This window comes from Myotis yumanensis, unplaced genomic scaffold, assembly GCF_028538775.1.
Source record: "Myotis yumanensis isolate MYYU_CA2020_CCGP unplaced genomic scaffold, mMyoYum1.0.hap1 SCAF_2, whole genome shotgun sequence".
Taxonomy (NCBI): Eukaryota; Metazoa; Chordata; class Mammalia; order Chiroptera; family Vespertilionidae; genus Myotis; species Myotis yumanensis.
In genome coordinates, this window is record NW_027223753.1 from 8,340,509 (window position 1) to 8,358,720 (window position 18,212).

At 51.2% G+C, this 18,212-nt stretch overlaps 1 protein-coding gene across 3 annotated transcripts in view; it reads left to right on the plus strand.

The window, feature by feature from the left end:
- The window catches only part of KAZN (kazrin, periplakin interacting protein), a 774,836-nt gene that overhangs the window by 437,461 nt on the left and 319,163 nt on the right, over nucleotides 1-18,212 (plus strand). For all 3 annotated transcript variants that reach the window (XM_070404122.1, XM_070404125.1, XM_070404123.1), the window contains one exon: nucleotides 198-441. In XM_070404122.1, the coding sequence (XP_070260223.1) occupies nucleotides 198-441 (244 nt within the window). The remainder of the gene's footprint in view (nucleotides 1-197; nucleotides 442-18,212) is intronic.

The window sequence follows — 18,212 nt, forward strand, 5'->3', positions numbered from 1 at the left end:
CGCGCCGCCTCTCTACCGCCGCGGCTCCGGCTGGAGGCGCCGCTGTCATTCCTGCGCCCGGAGCCGGCGCTGCCTGTGCCTGGGGGTCGGGGCGCGGGGGAGCCGGACGGCGGGGGACCCAACAGGTAGAGCCTGGGGGGCCCGGCCGCGCGCCCCCCGCGCGTCATGCAGCTCTTTGTCACCTCTCTCGCCCCCAGGCCAACATCCTGAGCATGATGGAAGACAATAAGCAGCTCGCGCTCCGCATCGATGGGGCGGTCCAGGCGGCCAGCCAGGAGGTGACCAACCTGCGGGCCGAACTCACGGCCACCAACCGGAGGCTGGCGGAGCTGAGCGGCGGCGGCGGCCCCGGCCCCGGCCCGGGCCCGGGAGCGGCGGCCGGCACCTCGGCGGCAGACTCGGCGGTGGCGAACATGGAGAACCACCAGCTTGGCGTGCAAGGTAGGATCGCCTGGCGCCCGCCTGGCAGTGGAGAGGCGAGCGAGCAGGACCCGGGCTCGGACATGGCCGGAGGCTTGGTGTCCCCCACACCCGAGGCGAAATCGCCTGGCATGTGGCTTGTAGCCCTTTCCGTCTGGCAGTGGCCACCTCGGCTGCCCTGCTAGGAGTTGCAGGCTGCTGTCATTGACGACAACCGGGGCGCAGTGTGCACGGGTTCGGGCGATCACTCTGGCCCTGGGCGGCGCGAGGGGCATGCAGCCAGCGGACCCCTTCTGGCAGCAGAAAGCGCCCTTAGATATCACACAGGCCCCACTCCCTGGGCAAACTTTTCATGCCCGGGCCCTTGCCCCCACCCCGGCAGGGGCGAATGCCACCGCTCCCCGGGTTCCGGAGCCTGCTTCCTTAGGGATGACTGTTTCCCCTAGAGCGAGCTCCAGGCTCTGCTGTGGTGTTTGGGGTAGAGGATTGCGCCGCTGTGCACTTTTCTCCACGGATGCCAAAGCCCTTGTCTCCATTGCATCTGGACTTTATTTTCTCTCCATTTGAGAATGCGCGGGCAGTGGAGTATCAGTGCAACAGTAGATGCCCCTGCTCAGCAGGGAGTTTCAATTTCCAGCAAATATAAACACCGAGAGCACTTTCCAGGGGGAGACCTTAGATCTCAAAGGCTGAGTGATGGGCGCCTGTCGAAATGGAGGCTTAGATGGTGGGCTGGTGGGCTGCAGAAGGGGGCTGCTGGGAGGGAGTCTGTGCAGTCGGGGAGGGAAAAGAAACAGCTGGTCTGTGCTGACATTGACAGTGATGGACCTCTGACACCCCCTGCAAGGGCTAAAGGGGGAGGAAGCATCCAGACGAAATGTCCTGTGTGTTTTCTGTGAACTGCAAAGTAAAATGCTCAAAGCTGGCTTTTCAGGCTTTTCCTTCTTTTCTTTTTCCTGGTTTTTTTTTTCTTGCCTAATTGCCCTTTAAGAAACGGGTGTTACTGGTTATTAATATCATCTGAATTGTCAACTAAACTGCTGAAATCCAGAACAGGACAGGAAAAAAAAAAACAACAGTCCAGAAGGGTCACTTGTATAAACATGTCACTTGATGAAGTAGGAGGTGCCAGTGGCTCAAAAGGATGTTCTGGTTGGTTTTGTTGTTATTTCAGGAGCTTCTCCTAAGAGTTGGGAGTCTGTTTTCATAGGAATGCCGAATGCCGGCTCTCCAGCAGTTTCCATTCTGCCTTCCCTTCCCAGGGAGGGGGTGCTTTTCTGGGGCCGTGAGCTGTGAAGTCTGGTTGTTAGCAGTTCTGTGTTGAATCCCACATCAGATCTTAACTTGGTACTTCAGGAGCGCCTCTGAAGTCTCCGGAATTGGGGCATCATCTGGTCCCGAAGTAGCCATGACGTAATGGTGGGAAGGTGCTGTGCGCTGGTGTTTGCTGCGCGGTATTCAAGGTGGCTGCCTGCATCCTGTCACTTACCACTTGCTATGTCACTGTGTGCAGAAGATGCTCTTTGCTGCTACCTGGGGGTCGGGGGGAGGGGAATGGCAGATGCTGTACTTTTTACAGGCAGGGACGCTTCCCACGTGAAGAAATAGCCAAGAGCTCGGCAATTTGCTAAGAATCCAAAGCCACGCTAAAGGGGACTGAACAATGCCGGTTTATTTCCCACCGTCTGCCTCCTTCCTCAGCCGAGGAAAAGTTAAGTGGCTTTTCTCTCGAGTCTGGGGTCCGGTTGCAGACGGAGCATGCTAAGGGGGTTGGTGCAGCCGTGGTCTGCCCGCTCCACGTGGAAGTGGAGAGATACTTAGCTGATGGTGACATTGTTGTCGTGAAGCAACAGGGGGCTGTTTCCTTTCCCTTTTTTTCCTGCAAAAACCCACAAGGCTGTGGAAATGGGAATGGCTTTCAGTTCTCTTGCTCCTTGGAAAAACACAGAGCCAGCAGCTCCCTGGTGCTCTTGGGGGCCTGCCTGCCTGCCCGCCCGTGTGGGTGGCTGGATGAAGCTGGTCTTGATTTCTCCTCTGTGTACCACTGGTATGTTTCAAACCCTTTCCTAGGGGCCATTTCGTGATTTCACAATCAGAAAACAAAATGTTCAAGGTTTGAACTCAACTTAATTGTTGGCCGCATATCCCTCATTGATGGGAATTTAGAACTGGTGTGATGGTTGAAAAGAAAACCAGCCCCCCTTATACATCCAGCGGGGGGAGGGGGGGGCGGGGGAGGAGGGCATCATGTACTCCTGCAGCCACAGGACCTCCACCCAGTGCTTTTCACGTGACTTACTGTCTGTGGGTTTTTTTGTTTTGTTTTGTTTTCTGGGCATTCTGCTAGCTCAGAACCCTCTGCAGAGGGGGCCTGCTAGCTGCTCGGGCCTCTGGATTCCTAAAGGAAAGCGTTGGGTTCTCTCGAGTTAATGTTCACACGGGGTGATTGGTTCCCTCCTGCATCGGCCCGCCGAGGCGCAGCTCTGGGGGTTCCTGACTGTTCTCCCGAATTAGGAGTCTTCTGTTTTGGTTTTGTCTGGGTTGGTGCGATTCCATGGGCCCAGACCCTAAAAGTACTCGGTGCTATTGAGTGATTGCTTTTCAGATCGAGGTTTTTTTTGAATGAAATGAGGATCTTTCAAAATGCAACTGTGTAAGTCATCTTTTCGCTAAAGGGCATTATGCACATATTCAATGCGTGCTCATGTACTTTTAATAATATTAGCACAAATGGTTACAGGGGCGAGTCACCTCTTGCTCTCGCTGCCAAGACATTGTTAAATCCCTTTTCAAATGTTTTGTTTAAATGTAAAAAAAAAAAAAGGGAAAAAAAAGAATTAAACCGGCGCATCCACCCACCATTGGAGGCTCTGCTCGAGTGATGATGTCTGACAGTAGGTAAGTTGATGAAGGAAACTCAGGTTTTCCTGGAGGGTCAACGCAGTGTGTCATTTAAACAAAATAACCACTCGGTTGGTCCCCTCTGCGAGCTGGCATGGTTGCTATGTAACAGAGTCTAGAAAGTGAGCTGCTGAAAATCTGGGCTCTCGGCACTTTGCAGGATCTTCTTTCGGAATCTGTTGAAAGAACACTTGGCAGCCGGCCCATCTTCTCTCCCTGCCTCCAGCGAGTTGGATAAGGCCTAATGAGGATGCTGGCATCCAGAGCGGAGCGCATCCGCGCAGGGTGGCACACTGCAAGCTCCGGAGGCTGTCCCTCGGGTTGGGGAGGTCAGAACAGCCTGTGACAGGTGGACAGAAGGAGCCTCGGAAAGGGCAGAGCCGAGCGTTGCTTCCAGTGCGTCTTGTTGTCGGTAGCAGAGAGCGGGCTGTTGAAAGTAACATTTCTAAGCTGTTCTCCTCAGCGTAACGTCTCTGGGAAAATGTGTTTAGAACCCTTGCTGTTCTTCAAGGGGAAAATATAGCCCTGTGTTTCTCCGAAAATGTTTTATCTGACGAATGACCAATATTAAAGTCACCTGGTTGCTTTGCTATGCATAGAAGGAACCAATGAAGCGCCACTGTACCCAGTTCAAATAGGTGTTAATGTATTTAACCTGAAAACTTATGCCCAATAGGATGCCATTAGTTTGTAGGTTGTGTGTGTGTGTGTGTGTGTGTGTGTAAGGAAATATGTACTTAGATGTCTTTGCAAGTGGGAGTGCGGATAGCATCTTTCTTGGGTGGTGAGGACTTAGTGCCTATAGCGTTTGTTAGCATGGGGATGGGCACACGTGCCATTTCCTACATCTGTACACATTTTCGTAAGTAGATGCAGGTTTTATTTATTCTCCCAGACATTAAAACAGGCTGTGACTTCAGATCTGACTGCTCTTTCTTAGCATCACCACAACCCCGGCGACGGTGGTGTGAATTACCCTTGGACTGAGTTGAATGTGTGAGTAGCCTGCGGAGCTCTAGACACTGTTGCTTTGCAAAATACGCCTCGTCTTTTGGCATCCCCTTCCCAACTCATCCTGCCTGTACTCCCGGCTCCCCGGATAGACTTCTCTTTTCTAAGGAGACTTTTCAAATGGCAGAGAGGATGGGACCAAATGTGGTGGGATCTCTGGGGCCTTCTGTCAGCTTGGCCCAGAGTCCCAGAGCTCACCGCGTAACACAGGCCTCGGTTTCCAGCCGGGGGCCTGGGATGAAAGAGGCATGTGGGTCTCGTCAAGACCTGGAAGGCTGCCACGAGACGGGGCTTCGAAGTTCCTCCCGAAAATCACCATGCCTGGTCACAGAGAGATAGATTACTTACAGATCAGGACAGCGTGGCTGAAATTAGTTATTGATTGGCTATTATTTACTGTCTTTCCATTGTCTTTGGAAAATGCCTTCAGGGGACCCCTTAAGTCAAGTTTCTGGTTCTGGTTAATTTCACGCTTTCAAATTTTCATGATTTATTGAGGCCTTTCTAAACTTCTGTCAGATGAACCAGAAGTCTAAGCCAATCTGATTTTCATAACCGGAGCCTCGTCACATATCCGCCCTGGGTAGCACGAGGCCTGTTCTCTCTGTTCCTCTCCCCGCGGCGCCCCAAGAGCGCTGGCACTTTTTAGGAATCCTGTGGGTTATAATTTGTGACTTCTGGCTGCCAGTGAGCTGGGAGCAGATGGGCTTGGCAGGTGGGGAGTGCTCTTTGGAATGCTGCCTGCTCGCCGCGCAAGTCATATGGGGCGCAGAAGGTCAAGCTCGGGGTGTGGGCCGTCTTCATTGCATATCATATATGTGGGGGATATGTCCATGCCTCCGTTGTGTAGCCAGGGAAAGTGAAAGCCACATGAAGTCCTCAGTTCTTTCCAGACCCTTCCCAGGACTGGCTGTCAGGCAGGAGCATGCTCACTCTGCCGCTGCAGCTAGGGAATGGGCTTTTAAGTGATCTTGTAAATGAAAATTAGTCCATACTGTGGGCTGGATATTAGGGCGAGTGACACATGGGGTGACAAGCGGTGCCACCAGCAGTCGGCATTGCAATGTTGTAGCCGTCTGAAACGCAGGCAGCGCAGGTTCAGGCGGAACCATTTAGGAAAAGACAGCTTCCCCAAAGCCAGTAACGCAACCATCCAGAGCGGCAGATTGTACCTGACAGTTCAGAGCAGGTGAGAGCCCTGCTGGCCCAGGTCGCCATCCGAGGTTCCTGCCAGGCCCGTCTTGCCTGTGGCGAAGCCGGAGGAAGCTCGTCCTCCCTACGTGGCTGGACGCGACCAGAACATTCCTGCTTGTTCAACGCGACCTCAGGTTTGAGCTTTGAGGCCAGGCTGTGCTCCCCGGGCGCCCCTGCTTCTCCCTCGGACTCCTAAGCAGCAGGGAAGACGAAAGAAGCCAAGCGTCATCTTAATGAGTTTGGCAAGAACAACTGTGTGAGCAGGTGGCTTCGGTGCGGTGGGAATTCATTGGCTCTCAATTTGTTTTGGTGGCTTTGTGGACATGGCCTTGCCGGGCCTTTGGGTCCGATTTCTGAAAAGCTCGTGTCCCCTTCTCTCTGATGAATTGAAGCCCGAGCACAGGAGCTTGGCTGGAGCTTATATCGGGGTCCCCAGGCCTTTGGGCTCCCTCCTGTGGTGTGCGACCAGGCTGGGAGGCTGGGGAGAAAGGGAGGAGACCTGGCCGGGCTCCCACGCCCCCTCTCCTCTTCCATCCCGGCCGGCACTGGGGCACCTTTGTGGGGATGCGAAGGACCTTCCGTTCCCAATGTTGTCTCAGCTCTGCGGACGGTTTGAAGCCATTAAGAGCCAAGAGCCCTCTAATGGGAGGCATCCCAGAGCTAATGGAGGGGTGGGCCAAAGTAGTTGACAGTTGTAATACAATAATCAAAAAATGATAATACAAGAATAAACTGTTTCGAATATTCACCACTATACACCTACGCTGCCCCCCACCCCCGCCCCCCACCCTATATCTTGGTGCTGCGTTACGGCGCTTAGGGCTCAATTCTTGGGTGCATCACAGCACACAGTGTGTCAGGGACCATCCGGATGCCACGGAGTTTCCTTCTTTCTGGTGAAGGGGAATAGTTTAATGTAGGACGGAATGAGAACGCGCTTCGGTGCCTTTGACACACTTTTTCAGTAGGTCATAATAGGCCTGACAGTGCTTCAAGTATAGACCCAGTGCTTAGCATACATAGTCGAACCCCGAGCCCAGAACCCCTTATGCCCATTTTTCAGAAGAAGAAACTGGGTCTCAGAGGTTACCGTTGCTTGTCTACCATGACAAAGTAATGACCATGATGGTGACGATGACAGCAAGCTTTGACATGGTCTTCACTCAGCCAGGTACTGTTTGTTCAGCGTGCTTTTGCATATTAATGATTTAAGTAGTGCATTCGATCCTCATAGTGACGTATGAGGCAGGTGCCATTGTACCCATTTTACATCTGAGAAAACTAAGGCACAGAAATGAGGTTACCTGCTAAAGGGCCAGTAAGTGACCAAGCTCTGGCCCCAGAGACCACGCTCTTACTCATTCCACCTTGACGCCCAGGGTCGCTCAGCTGACAGTGACTGACCCGCGGGTTCACACCCACCAGGCTGCTCTGCTGTTTCCACCCAGGCTTGCCTCCCTGGATGTGTCCAAAGTCAGAGCAGCCTTTGGTTTGCTGCCTGAGGAAGGCTGAGGGGGCTCCGGCTCGTCTCCATTCTTGATTACTATTGCTTTCGTCTAAAGGCAGCTCTGGGCCCTGGTGGTGGGTTCTTGCGATGGAGAGTTAGGGAAGCAGCCATGCCTCTCTCTCAGGTGTGAGATGAAGTGATAGAGAGGGAATTTGATCCTGCTCTCGAGGTTAGCAATCCAGGACTCACCTGTCACCAGGGAGGAGAAGCATTTTGTCCTGGGCTTGGGGCCTCCTGCTTCATGGAATTCATGTTTCTCTTTCCCAGGAAGGATGCACCCAGACAAAGCTGGAATTGTGGTCCTCCTATCCTCCATCCTTCCCTTTCCTGGGTTCTCTCCCTGCGGCCTCAGTAGCCTCCAGTGGCCTAAAATCATGCTCAACAAGGGACCTATTAACTTCTTGCAGATTCCCTTATACTAGAGTTTCCCAGCCCTGGGACCATGGACATTGGAGGCAGGATAATTCTTTGTTGGGGGCAGTGGGGTGCTGTCCTGTGCATTGTAGGATGTTTAGCAGCATCCTTGGCCTCTGCCCACTAGATGCCAGTAGAACCCTCCACACCCCAGTTCTGACAACCACAAATGTCTATAGAAGTTGCCAAAGTGTCCACTGGGGGCCCACATCATCCTGGGTTGAGAACTGCTTTTCATGCCAGGCATTCGGGGAGACCTGGTTGCGAGTCCCAGAACGGCAGCCCCATGAGAGCAGTATTTCTGTTTTCCGTTCCATCCGCAGCACCTAGAACAGTGCTGTTCGTAGCGAAAGCTCAGCAAAGTTGTCAAGTGAATGAACGAATGGATGGATGAACCCGTGATTATTAAATTACAGAGTATGCGGAGTTCGGTCTACTTACCACGTTATACAGGGTGTCATGAAGATCATCGCTGTAATGATAGGTGATCAACTTAATTGTTCACTTGCGATAGGTCAACACTGTTCTAAACCCTTCTCTCTGTATTCCGTTAACCCTTTAAACACCTTCTAGGTAAGTACAATGTTTGCCATTTTACAGATGAGAAAACTGAGGCACAGAAAGGCTCTGAGACTCGCCCAGGGTCACCGAGCTAGCAAGTGGCAGAGCTGGGGTACAAACGCGAGTCGGCATGACCCCAGAGCCCGCCTGCTGCCCCAGCCTGGATGCCGTTCAGCTTTGCAGAGTTTTCCCTCTTCCTGGCCGAGAAGTCATTTTTGTTCTAAAGCTGGCACGGCGGCAATTTTAATTAGGGTTTGTATGTGGGACACTAACCCCTTCATCATCCGGCCTCAGAGCACCTCGGTACAAACGTGCTTTGTCAGCACTGTAGCATCTGCAGCCAGGAAGGGCTGGTGTCCGGCCAGAGGGCAGGGCGCAGCTCGTGTCCGGGCCACGTTCCTATATGAGGCTGTCTCTTCTTGCTGCCTCCCTGCGGGGCTTTGGCCGGAGAGTCCTGGAGAGGACTCGAACCTCTTTCCTTCCTGCGAAAGGGAGAGTGGGCCCCGGAGCTCCTTGGCAGGGGAACAATTCATGCTTAGAACAGGGCTCCTCCAGGGCCAGAGCCGGGGAAATGGAGAGACTTCCAAGGTCATCCGAGAGTTAGTACCAACAGTAGCCAGCGTTGGTTGAGCCTCTGTCAGCTTTTCCCAGACCGTGTGCTTGGGGACATTGTCTCGCCTCACATCCATATCACAGTGAGTAGGTAATGTCACCCCCTCCATTTTGCAGATGGAGAAATTGGGGCTTAGTGAAGTTGCTTTTCTCTCTTTGTTTAAAAAATATATTTTTTTTTACTTCAGAGAGGAAGGGAAAGGGAGAAAGAGATAGAAACATCAACGATGAGAGAGAATCATCAATCGGCTGCCTCCTGCATGCCCTCCACTGGTGATCGAGCCCACAACCTGGTTCATAGGTCGACACTCAACCACTGAGCCACACCAGCCAGGCAAGGTTACTTCTCCAAGCTCTGGAAAGTGGTCACCTTCCGAGGAGAAGGACAGGGGGTGGAGACACAGGTCTGGCTGACCCGGGCACCTGCCCACGTTACCACAACAAAAATGTGGCGATGTGGATGTTTTCACCTTTTTGCTTACGTGCCTTTCCTCTTTCTTTCTCTCTTCTTTCTTCTTCTCTTCCTTTCTTCCTCCTCTCCTCTCTGTCTCTGTCTAGCTTGAGACACTGGGCACACAGGTGCAGGGACCACAGATTTAATAAGATACAGACTAATGGCAGTCTGGTAGGTCGACTGACATGGAAACATAATTACATCTTCTATATATATAAAAGCCTAAGCAACCTATGTGACAGGACAACTGGCCGGTAGCTATGACATGCACTGACCACCAGGGGGCAGACTCTCAACATAGGAGCTGCCCCTTTGTGGCCAGTGCGCTCCCATAGCCAACCTCCTGAGGCCAGCCAACCTCCTGAGGTTCCTCCCCTCAGCCGGCCAGATTGGGACTGGACTAGACAGCCCAATTGGCCGGGAGGGACCCCACCCATGCACGAATTCATGCACCAGGCCTCTAGTTTTATAATAAAGGTCTAGCAGGTGTAATGGGAAAATAGATGATAGAAGCCTTCACAGATGTACGTGGCAGTGGCAATAGGGAATAAAAGCATGCTGGGAAAATGCATTAATCTTGCTACTAAAGGTTAAACTGACCAGGAGAGATGATTAAAAGGTGTAGCTTTTTTGGATAGGTTGGGATTGGACACTGCCGAGGACAGCTGCTGGCTGGGGCCTTCTCCCCCAGAGAGCATGTCTTAAGGAGAAGGAAGATGTAGATAGTACAAGGTCTAGGTCTTGCATATCTTTTTGTTTTTCCTCCAAAGAGAACAAGAGAAGTAAATTTCAGTAGGCCCTGCATCTTTTAAAATAAGCTCTCCCTTCCTGTTATCTTCCTGGCCAACGCTGGGCTCCTTGTCAGCTGCAGCAAATGAATTAGTTCATTTTCCTTGATGAACTTGAACTCTTTTGAAACCATTGAACATGGTGTATTTGTTTTAACTCCGAAAATGTAACTTGGAACATAATGGGGTCCCCCCCATTATTGCCATTTGAAATCCCATATTCACCAGTTCCTGGTGACAACAAGGTATGAAATTCAGAAATTTGATAGTGGCCCTGGGGAGTATAGTTGGGGTACCATGGAGCATGATAAAGGATGGCTGGGAAAACCGGCCTGTGATGACATGGATATTGATGATCTTAATTAAGGTGTCCATCAAGTGGATCGCTGTTCCTATTCCTACACGTTTCCTGTGTAAAGCGGGGAAAATTGGGAATGTTTGGCACATCTTGAGGTTTAGGGGGCAGGAAGGCGAGGCCTGGCTGGCGTTCCGTGGACACTGCCAGCCAGTTCGCCAGCAGACGTTTCCGTCTCAGTGCAAGTCTGCGGAGAAAGACCGTGATCCCCGTGTCAGCTGCTCTGCAGTCAGGCCATTACCCCGCCAGGAGGGTGCGGACCCGGTGAACACTCAGCTGGCCAGCGCCTGGCTGGCTTCTCCCCTGGGCCAACCCAAAGCCCACGCTCCAACTCTTCATTGTTATCACCGGCCTCTAAAGCAAACAGGCTGGGTCCAGCGCCCTCCGTTTACAAAGCCCCCCCTTTCCAGGTCCCTTTTCCGGGGTTCCACTGCCTGTACCCACCCCTCTTCTTCCCTCTGCACCGGGAAGGCGCTGGGGAAGCACCGCGGCGTACCACCCCGCTCTGCGGCATACCCAGGCGTTCACGGCATCATCTCCATGGGCCCCGCCAACTGGCTCGTGTGATTGAATTGAGGTAGACACGGCAATCTATTTCTCAAATAAAGAAATGGAGGCCCAGTGATTTAAGCTGACTCGTCCAAGATTATCGAGCTGGCCAGTGAACCAGATCTGCTCTCTTTCTCCCCGTGCAAGATCGGCCGGCTGCACAGCAGCAGCAGAGTGTTATGGTTGGAGCTTATGGTTGGAGGAGGTCTGACCTTGCCTTGGCCACTCCCTTGGGGGCGAGGACACCCCCTCCCGTCTTGTAAGGCCCGCCCGGCCACCTTATCACCCCAAGACTGTGCTCACTTACTTTAAGCTCCCATGTCCAATGTCCAGTCACAGCGAAGGGAAAAGCCAGTTTTACCAATGTAATCCCATTTTTTACACTATGTGCTTTTATCCTTTCGGTTACATATTTAACCCCACTCTTTTACACTGTTCTGTCATCCGCTCAGTGGGTTTTATAGTCATCTGACGTCTTAGCAGAGACTTTGCATGACCTCTCTTCTTCCTGCCTGGCGCTTGCCCCACCCCGCCAGCCTGCCTCACAGCAGGTAGGGGTCTGCAGGGTTGCAGCCTGGGACCTCCCGGTTGATTGCAATGAGCTGGAGCTGGGAATGACTCTCTGGGGGAGGAGGCATTTTTGCACCTGACACCGCCATCATGGAGGATTCTTGAATGTGGGAAGCACATGGGGGTGGGGGGCGCCTCTGGTCTGCGCATTTGGAGGTGGGCACTCTGTAAGCGCTGGAGGCAGGGTTCAGCCATCACAGCACCTCTGCCGACTTTCTCTGTTTTTCACTCTCCCTTCTGGGAGACTCCGTTTAACCTTTGTGGTCTCTTGAATCAGGGTCTTTGGGTTCATATGCAAGCAAAGGGTTGGTTTAAATTTTCTGCCTGACCTGATGGCTGTGTAGGTGCGCGCTCTCACTCCTGCTGCGGCCACACTGCCTGAGCTGCAGGTGGACTTCCTGCTGCTCCAGGTTCACCCTGAGGCCTGGTACTCGGGGAGTGGCAGAGAACTCGGGGACGATCGGAGGGGGGCCATTTGCTGTGCGTCTTAGCGGAACAGAAGGGGAGTATCACCCCGAGGCCCGCAGCGGTGGTTAACGGATTCATTAGCGTCTGGGAGTCTCATCACCTTTTCGTTCCAGTGCAACTTGTATTCGGTGCAACCAGGGACATTCTCACTTCCTAAACCTCTGACAGCAAAAGAGAAGTAACGAGGCTCGAACGTCACTTGAAGATCTATGTATAGTGGCTCTGGGAAAGCAGCGAGTATCCTGAAGGATCAGAAGGTTCGGGTACTTGGAGTTGTAGATTTGTATCAGCTGTAAACACGTAAGATTCCCCCCACTGCCAAGAGATACTGTTTCTGTATATTTGCGGAAGGACTTTCTGATTTGGTTTGGCGTTCACAGCAATGCTTCCTCTTTCTGGTTTGAATGATGGAGCTAATGTAGGACTTGGCAAACTTTTTCTGTAAAGGGCCATCAGTTTATGTCTGGATTTAGTCTCTTTGTCATTCATATTCCCACTGGAACAGCGTCCGCGGTTTTTATTTGTACTCTTTTTAATGATAAGGGAGAGCAAGAGAGAGAGAGAAAGATTGATTTTGAATGAATTCTGGTCCCTACATATTCATAGTTGTATTTTTTCTATCTGCTTGAGAAAATACATAAATACAAAGAATACATGGAATTCAGGATTATTGTCAAATGGATGCTTCTTCTGCCTCTGCATATATTTGGAAAATAATGGGACATAGATGAAAAATGATTCATTTTGTCCGAGGGCTGCCTGGGTGGATTTTGATCTTCCTGTACGTCACTCCCACTGCACAGTGTCTCTGTGGCCCACACATTGGGAACTGCTGCTACTGAATGCATTTGGTCATGCGTGTTCACCTGGTCAGTATGAGTCTCAGTAATGCCATGTGCAGTTAGGGGCTTGCTAAGTGCCTTAGAAAATTATGGCTGCCCGTGTGGCTCCGTTGATTACGCATCATTCCATGCACCGAAAGGTCACCAATTTGATTCCTGGTCAGGGCACATGCCTGGGTTACAGGTTCCATCCTCAGTAAGGGTATGTGCATGGGAGGCAACCAATTAATATTTCTCTCTCTTATTGATGTTTCTCTCTCTCCCCCTTCCCCTCTCTTTCTAAAATTAATAAAAACATATTTTTAAAAAAGAAAATTATGGCTACTGTCCCAGGCTTTTGAGTCTCTGCTGATTTTAAAGGATTCTTCTGTTCCTCAAATGCTTCTTGTTGTGATACGATCAGATTAATCTATGATGTAGGCCCACAACTTAAAAAAAAAAAAGGCTTTATTTCAGCAAAAATTACTCCAGTGACTTCCTTGCATGAATATTGGAAAGCACCAGTCATAGTCAGAATAACAGAACTGGCCCTAAACTAGATTTCAGGCGATATGATTTGATTGGCCAGCTGCCATCGCTAACTAGCGCCCTCCTGCCCCATCTCCATCTAACTCCTAAAGCCCCTCAAGCATGTGATCCATCATATCATTTTCTCATTTATGCCAGCGCTGGATAATGGCCTAATCTCTCCAGCAGCATTCAGATTTATTAGAGAAGATGGCATTTACAAAATCACTGTGCCCCGGCAAACACCCTCAGCCGCTCTGCACTTTTTTATTATTATAAACCTTCCTTGGAACAATGGTGTATTACCTGCAATTAAAATCACCTGGAAGACCCAGGTAAATGGTTTTCATTTCTGTCCTTTTGCATTGATATTTGGCTGGTGGCCCACCTAAGATGTAGCGGCGAACCTTAGAGAGAGATAGGTAGGTTTCGGCTCACAGAGGGGCCGGTCTTGCTGAGGATGCGAGAGGCCCATGGGGAACGTGGTCATCACCAGAGCCTGGATGACCATCTGCCAGGCCTGTTGGCAGAGCTGCTTCCTACTCGGTTCAGAGGAAGAAAACATGTGGGACAGCAAATGGGATCTGGCCGAGAGCAATCTTCCCTTTTCTGTGTTCTGCATTCAGATTGGGCGTCGAAGAACATGAAAAGGTTATCGACTGCAATATGCCATCCTTTGAGTACAGCCCAGAGAAGTGTGGGGAGGCAACGGGTGTGAGAAAGGGTTTTGCTGGCTCCAATGAAGCCCAGTGACATGTTTGAACAAATGAAGATGCCCACACAGGTTCAATACTTGCAGCATGGACAGAAATCTCTGGAGCCGTCGCCTGCATGCATATCCTGTTCTCTTGACACTAATTAGCTGTGTAAGGTGGGCATGTTGCTTTCCAGCCCAGGCCTCAGTGTCTGTGGATGACACTGGCCCTGACGTCGCTGGGCTGATGCGAGATCGCAGGAGAGGGCGTGTGTGGAGCAGCGAGCCAGGCCTGGCACTTGCCAAGTCCTCCATAAATGTCGTAACTGGTGCCATAAATGTGCGTTCCTTTACCGCCTCCATGCAGGCACGTGGAGGGGGTGCGGGTGGGGACTGAGCTCACACTTTTGTTTATTGAGCTCATACTTTTGTTTATTCCTTTAGTAAGCAGTCATTAAGCACGTCTTCTGATTGACAAGCAAGGTGATGGGCGCGAGGGATGCCAGGACCAGGATGAGTAAGGGGCTTGCCTTCTGGGAAGCCAGAGGAGGCAGGGGCAGCCAGGGAGTGCCCAGCGTGGGCTCCAGGGGACTCGGAAGTTCCAGCCTCCACAGGGGCTGAGATGCCAACTGCATGGCCGAAGACGTGGGTCACGTGGCTCCCGCCCTCGGCCCCTGACAGGGATTTTAAATTGGGGGAATAGCGCCCTTCCTGGGTTCAGCAGAGGTCATGTACGCCTGAGCCTCTGCAACAGGCGTGTAGGAGAGAAACTCAGAAAATTGGGGTAGAGAGGAGAGGGAAGCCCCAGGGAAAAGCACGCGTGTGAGTTATGGCATCACAGAAGGTCTGTACCACACCCGAAGGGACATTGAAGGCTCGCTCATCCCTCGTGGTCTTGATTTTGCTGTTGGAGAAACTGAGGGCAGAAAGCTGAGGCCAGGTGAGCTGACAGAGGTCTCACAGTGCTTTGTAGCGGAGCCCAGGCTGGAGGGGTGACACTGGCTTCCTGGTCCAGTGCACATCCCCCTGCTCTCACTCTCCAGTGCGGTGTCCACACCGGGGCCCAAACACGCAGGTCCCTGCGCAGATCCCAGCAGAACCCTAATGCATCACAGACACGTCCCTCCTGTGCCCTCGAGGAGCTTCCATTCTGAACCCGGGACGTGGAAGACCGAGGAGCCCTGCGGTGTGGAGTTCCTGGTTTGGTCTTGTTTACCAGCGAGCATAGAGGAGGATGATTTAAAAAAATAATAAAGCACAAGCCAGATGCCCAAATTAAAACACTAAATTTTCCTGGAGTGTATGTGCTCCGAGCAATGTAAATAAAGGTGAGGGCTGGGCCCTCTGCCGTAAATCAGCCTCAGCCACAGGCTCACCCCCCTGGTTTGTTTGGGCATTTTGCCCCATCACCCACCCCTCTTGGCATTTCCAGGATACCAGGGGGAGGGCTCCATTTGTCATCCTGCTTGTCCTCCCCTGGGTTTCTTGGAGCAGCAGTCTCCGGGTTGCCTTTTGCATGAAATATTCAGCTCAGGGATAGAACCAGGCATTTCAGTGCAGGCGGGATACACCCGGAAAGGCTGGTTTTCTGCCCTCGTGGCCTCATTTGCATTTATTTTGCTCCCAACCATTTGTAATGTGGTGGTGGGTGTCCATCAAATAGCCATTAACTCTTCCGCCAGCTCCTAAGGGGGCGGCCGGGGTTGCGTCTTATAAGTTCAGGGGATAACGTGGCTCGTCCCTTTGGCCATTCAGTTGGTGTCATGAGCCACCGTGGACGTTAGAACTTTGTTTCTATTTTGTCTCTCGGGGACCATGCGAGACCTCAGTCTTGGTTGTGTGACTGATGTTCCTTTAACTGGACTTAGATTCCTGTGTTTAACCAGTAGTTCCCCCACTTCCTAGCATGTCATCTTGTTGGGACACACGATGGGTGTTTCTCATTTAGGCAATGGGGCTGATGTCTTATGGGAAGTTTTTAAAAAATTAAGTGAGTTAATAATATATGTGAACCCCTGTGCTAAGTGCTTGGCACCTCTCTGTTAAGGATTCAATGAGTGTCAGCTGTGAGGATTTAAAACTATAGCCCAGCCCTAGCCGGTTTGGCTCAGTGGATAGAGTATCAGTCTGTGGACTGAAGGGTCCCATGTTCGATTCCAATCAAGGTCACATACCTCAGTTGCAGGCTTGATCCCAGACCCTCCCTGGATGGGGCGCGTGCTGGAGGCAACCAATCGATGTGTCTCTCTTGCATCGATATTTCTCTCTCTAAAAACCAGTGGAAAAATGTCCTCGGGTGAGGATTAACAAAAACAAAAATAAACAATGTCCCAAAGTCTCTCACAGAAGACCTCTAGTGCCCATGAGTGACTTCTCTTGAAAGTGACAACAAATTTAAGGAAGAGCTAATTTAAGTTGGAATCTTGGGTTTTCAATCCAGAGTGTTTGAAGCCTTATTGTCCTCATTCATTTTGTGGTTTGATCTATGGGGTTTCCCACTTGGTGGGGGCAGGAGGGACTCCTTGAGTGCCCACTGCTATCTGCTTACCTTAAGTGCGTCCAACCGAAGTCTTATCTCCGACAGCTCATGCGTCATCCTCCCCAGGAGAGGGCACCCCACGGACTCACAGACAGGCCCTCTGTTCATTCCGGGATCGCTTTTTCTCAATTATTTATAGCTTGCCCGCTGGTGTTTCAAGCTCTTGTTGTTAAGAGGAGAGAAAGGCCTTGAGTGCTGAGAGGTGGCAGCACTTGCTTCCCTCTCAGGGCTCAGTTTTGTTTGGGCTGCAGGATGGGCTTTGTGAGACGTGTGGCCCATGTTGCCCTGCCGTGTCCTAGTGGCGAGTGAGGATTCGACACGGGAAGCTCACCATCCCCTCTGCTTCCAACTGGTTGCGTGACTGGACACATCACCTTCATGTTGGAGCCTCAACAGTAAAATGAGAGGAAAAGAGTGGACGGATCATGCCTTTTTTCAATATATGGATCATACTATATATCTCTTGGGCACCTGCTCTATGGCAGGCTCTGTCCTGAGCTTACAGAGCTCAGAGGCGACTGGGGCCGAGAGAGGATGAGGGCAGCAATGAGGGTAACGATGACACTGATGTTTACTAGTTGATGAGGAAGGACAAGATGCTGTTCTAAAAGCTGTCTGTGTATTTCTGTGTGTAATCCTCACATCAAGTATTATTAGTCCAGTTCTTGCAAATGTGGCGACTGAGGCACAAGTGGTTAAGTAATGTGTCCATGCTCACACAGTGGGTAGAGATTAGGTTTTAACTTTGGTCCAGTGATCCCCAAAGCCTGTATTTAAAATACATGTGCCTCTCTTCTATGGAAGCACATGATTACACTACACGGTGACAGTACTGTGATAGTAATACCTGTGAGGTATATCAGAGTGTCAACAAGGGACACTTTGCCTGGGCTGAGCTGAGGGCTCAGTGATTGACTTCCCAGGAGGCTGTGCTGGAGTTAAGTCTCGAAGGACAGGTGAGTCTTCTGTAGGCAAAGATGAAGTAGGAGGGGCTCTGGGCAGGGCTTGCTGCAGGAGCACAGACACCGGGTGATGGTGGCTCGTAGGGGGAGCAGCCAGTGTTGGGGCTGGACTTCAGGTCTGGATGTGATGGGAGAAGTGGGAGTTGAGAGAGAAAGAGAATGAAGGTGGGAATGCAGGTGGAGAAGAAAAATTTGGAAGGGTCTTGTAAACCAAGTCAAGGAATCCAGATTTCACCCCACGGACAGTGGAAGAGGCATTGACTCATTATTTTTTTTAAATTGTGGTAAAAACGCAGATAACACAAATTAACCATGGTAGCCATTTTAAAGTATATAATTCAGTGGTATTAAGTATATTCACAATGTTGTGCAACCATCACAACATTGATCCCGGGCTTTTAATCACCTGGAGCAGAAAGAAGCCCAGTACCCATTAGCAGTCACTCATTTTTCCCCTCCCTGCAGCCCCTGGCAACCACTCATCTGCTTTCTGTTACTACGGACTGGTCTCTTCTGGACATTTCATATAAATGGAATCACACACGATGTGACTGCTTATATCAGGCTTAATTCGCTTAGCATAATGTTTTCAAGGTTCATCTGCATGTGGCATGTATCAAAATGTCATTCCTTGTCATGGCCGAGTACTATTCTATTGTCTGCGTTCTATGGCGTTTTCACCGACTCATCTGATGGGCACAGAGTTGGTTCTACCACATGGCTGTTGTGAAGAGTGGCATTGAGTCACTTTAAATCAAGTCTTGGCCTCAGCTCAGCTCCACAGATCCATGTACGGTAACCCTGGTCCCACTGAGTGTCAGTTTACCCATCTGTATAATGGCGAGACCGATGTGTGTGTGCAGA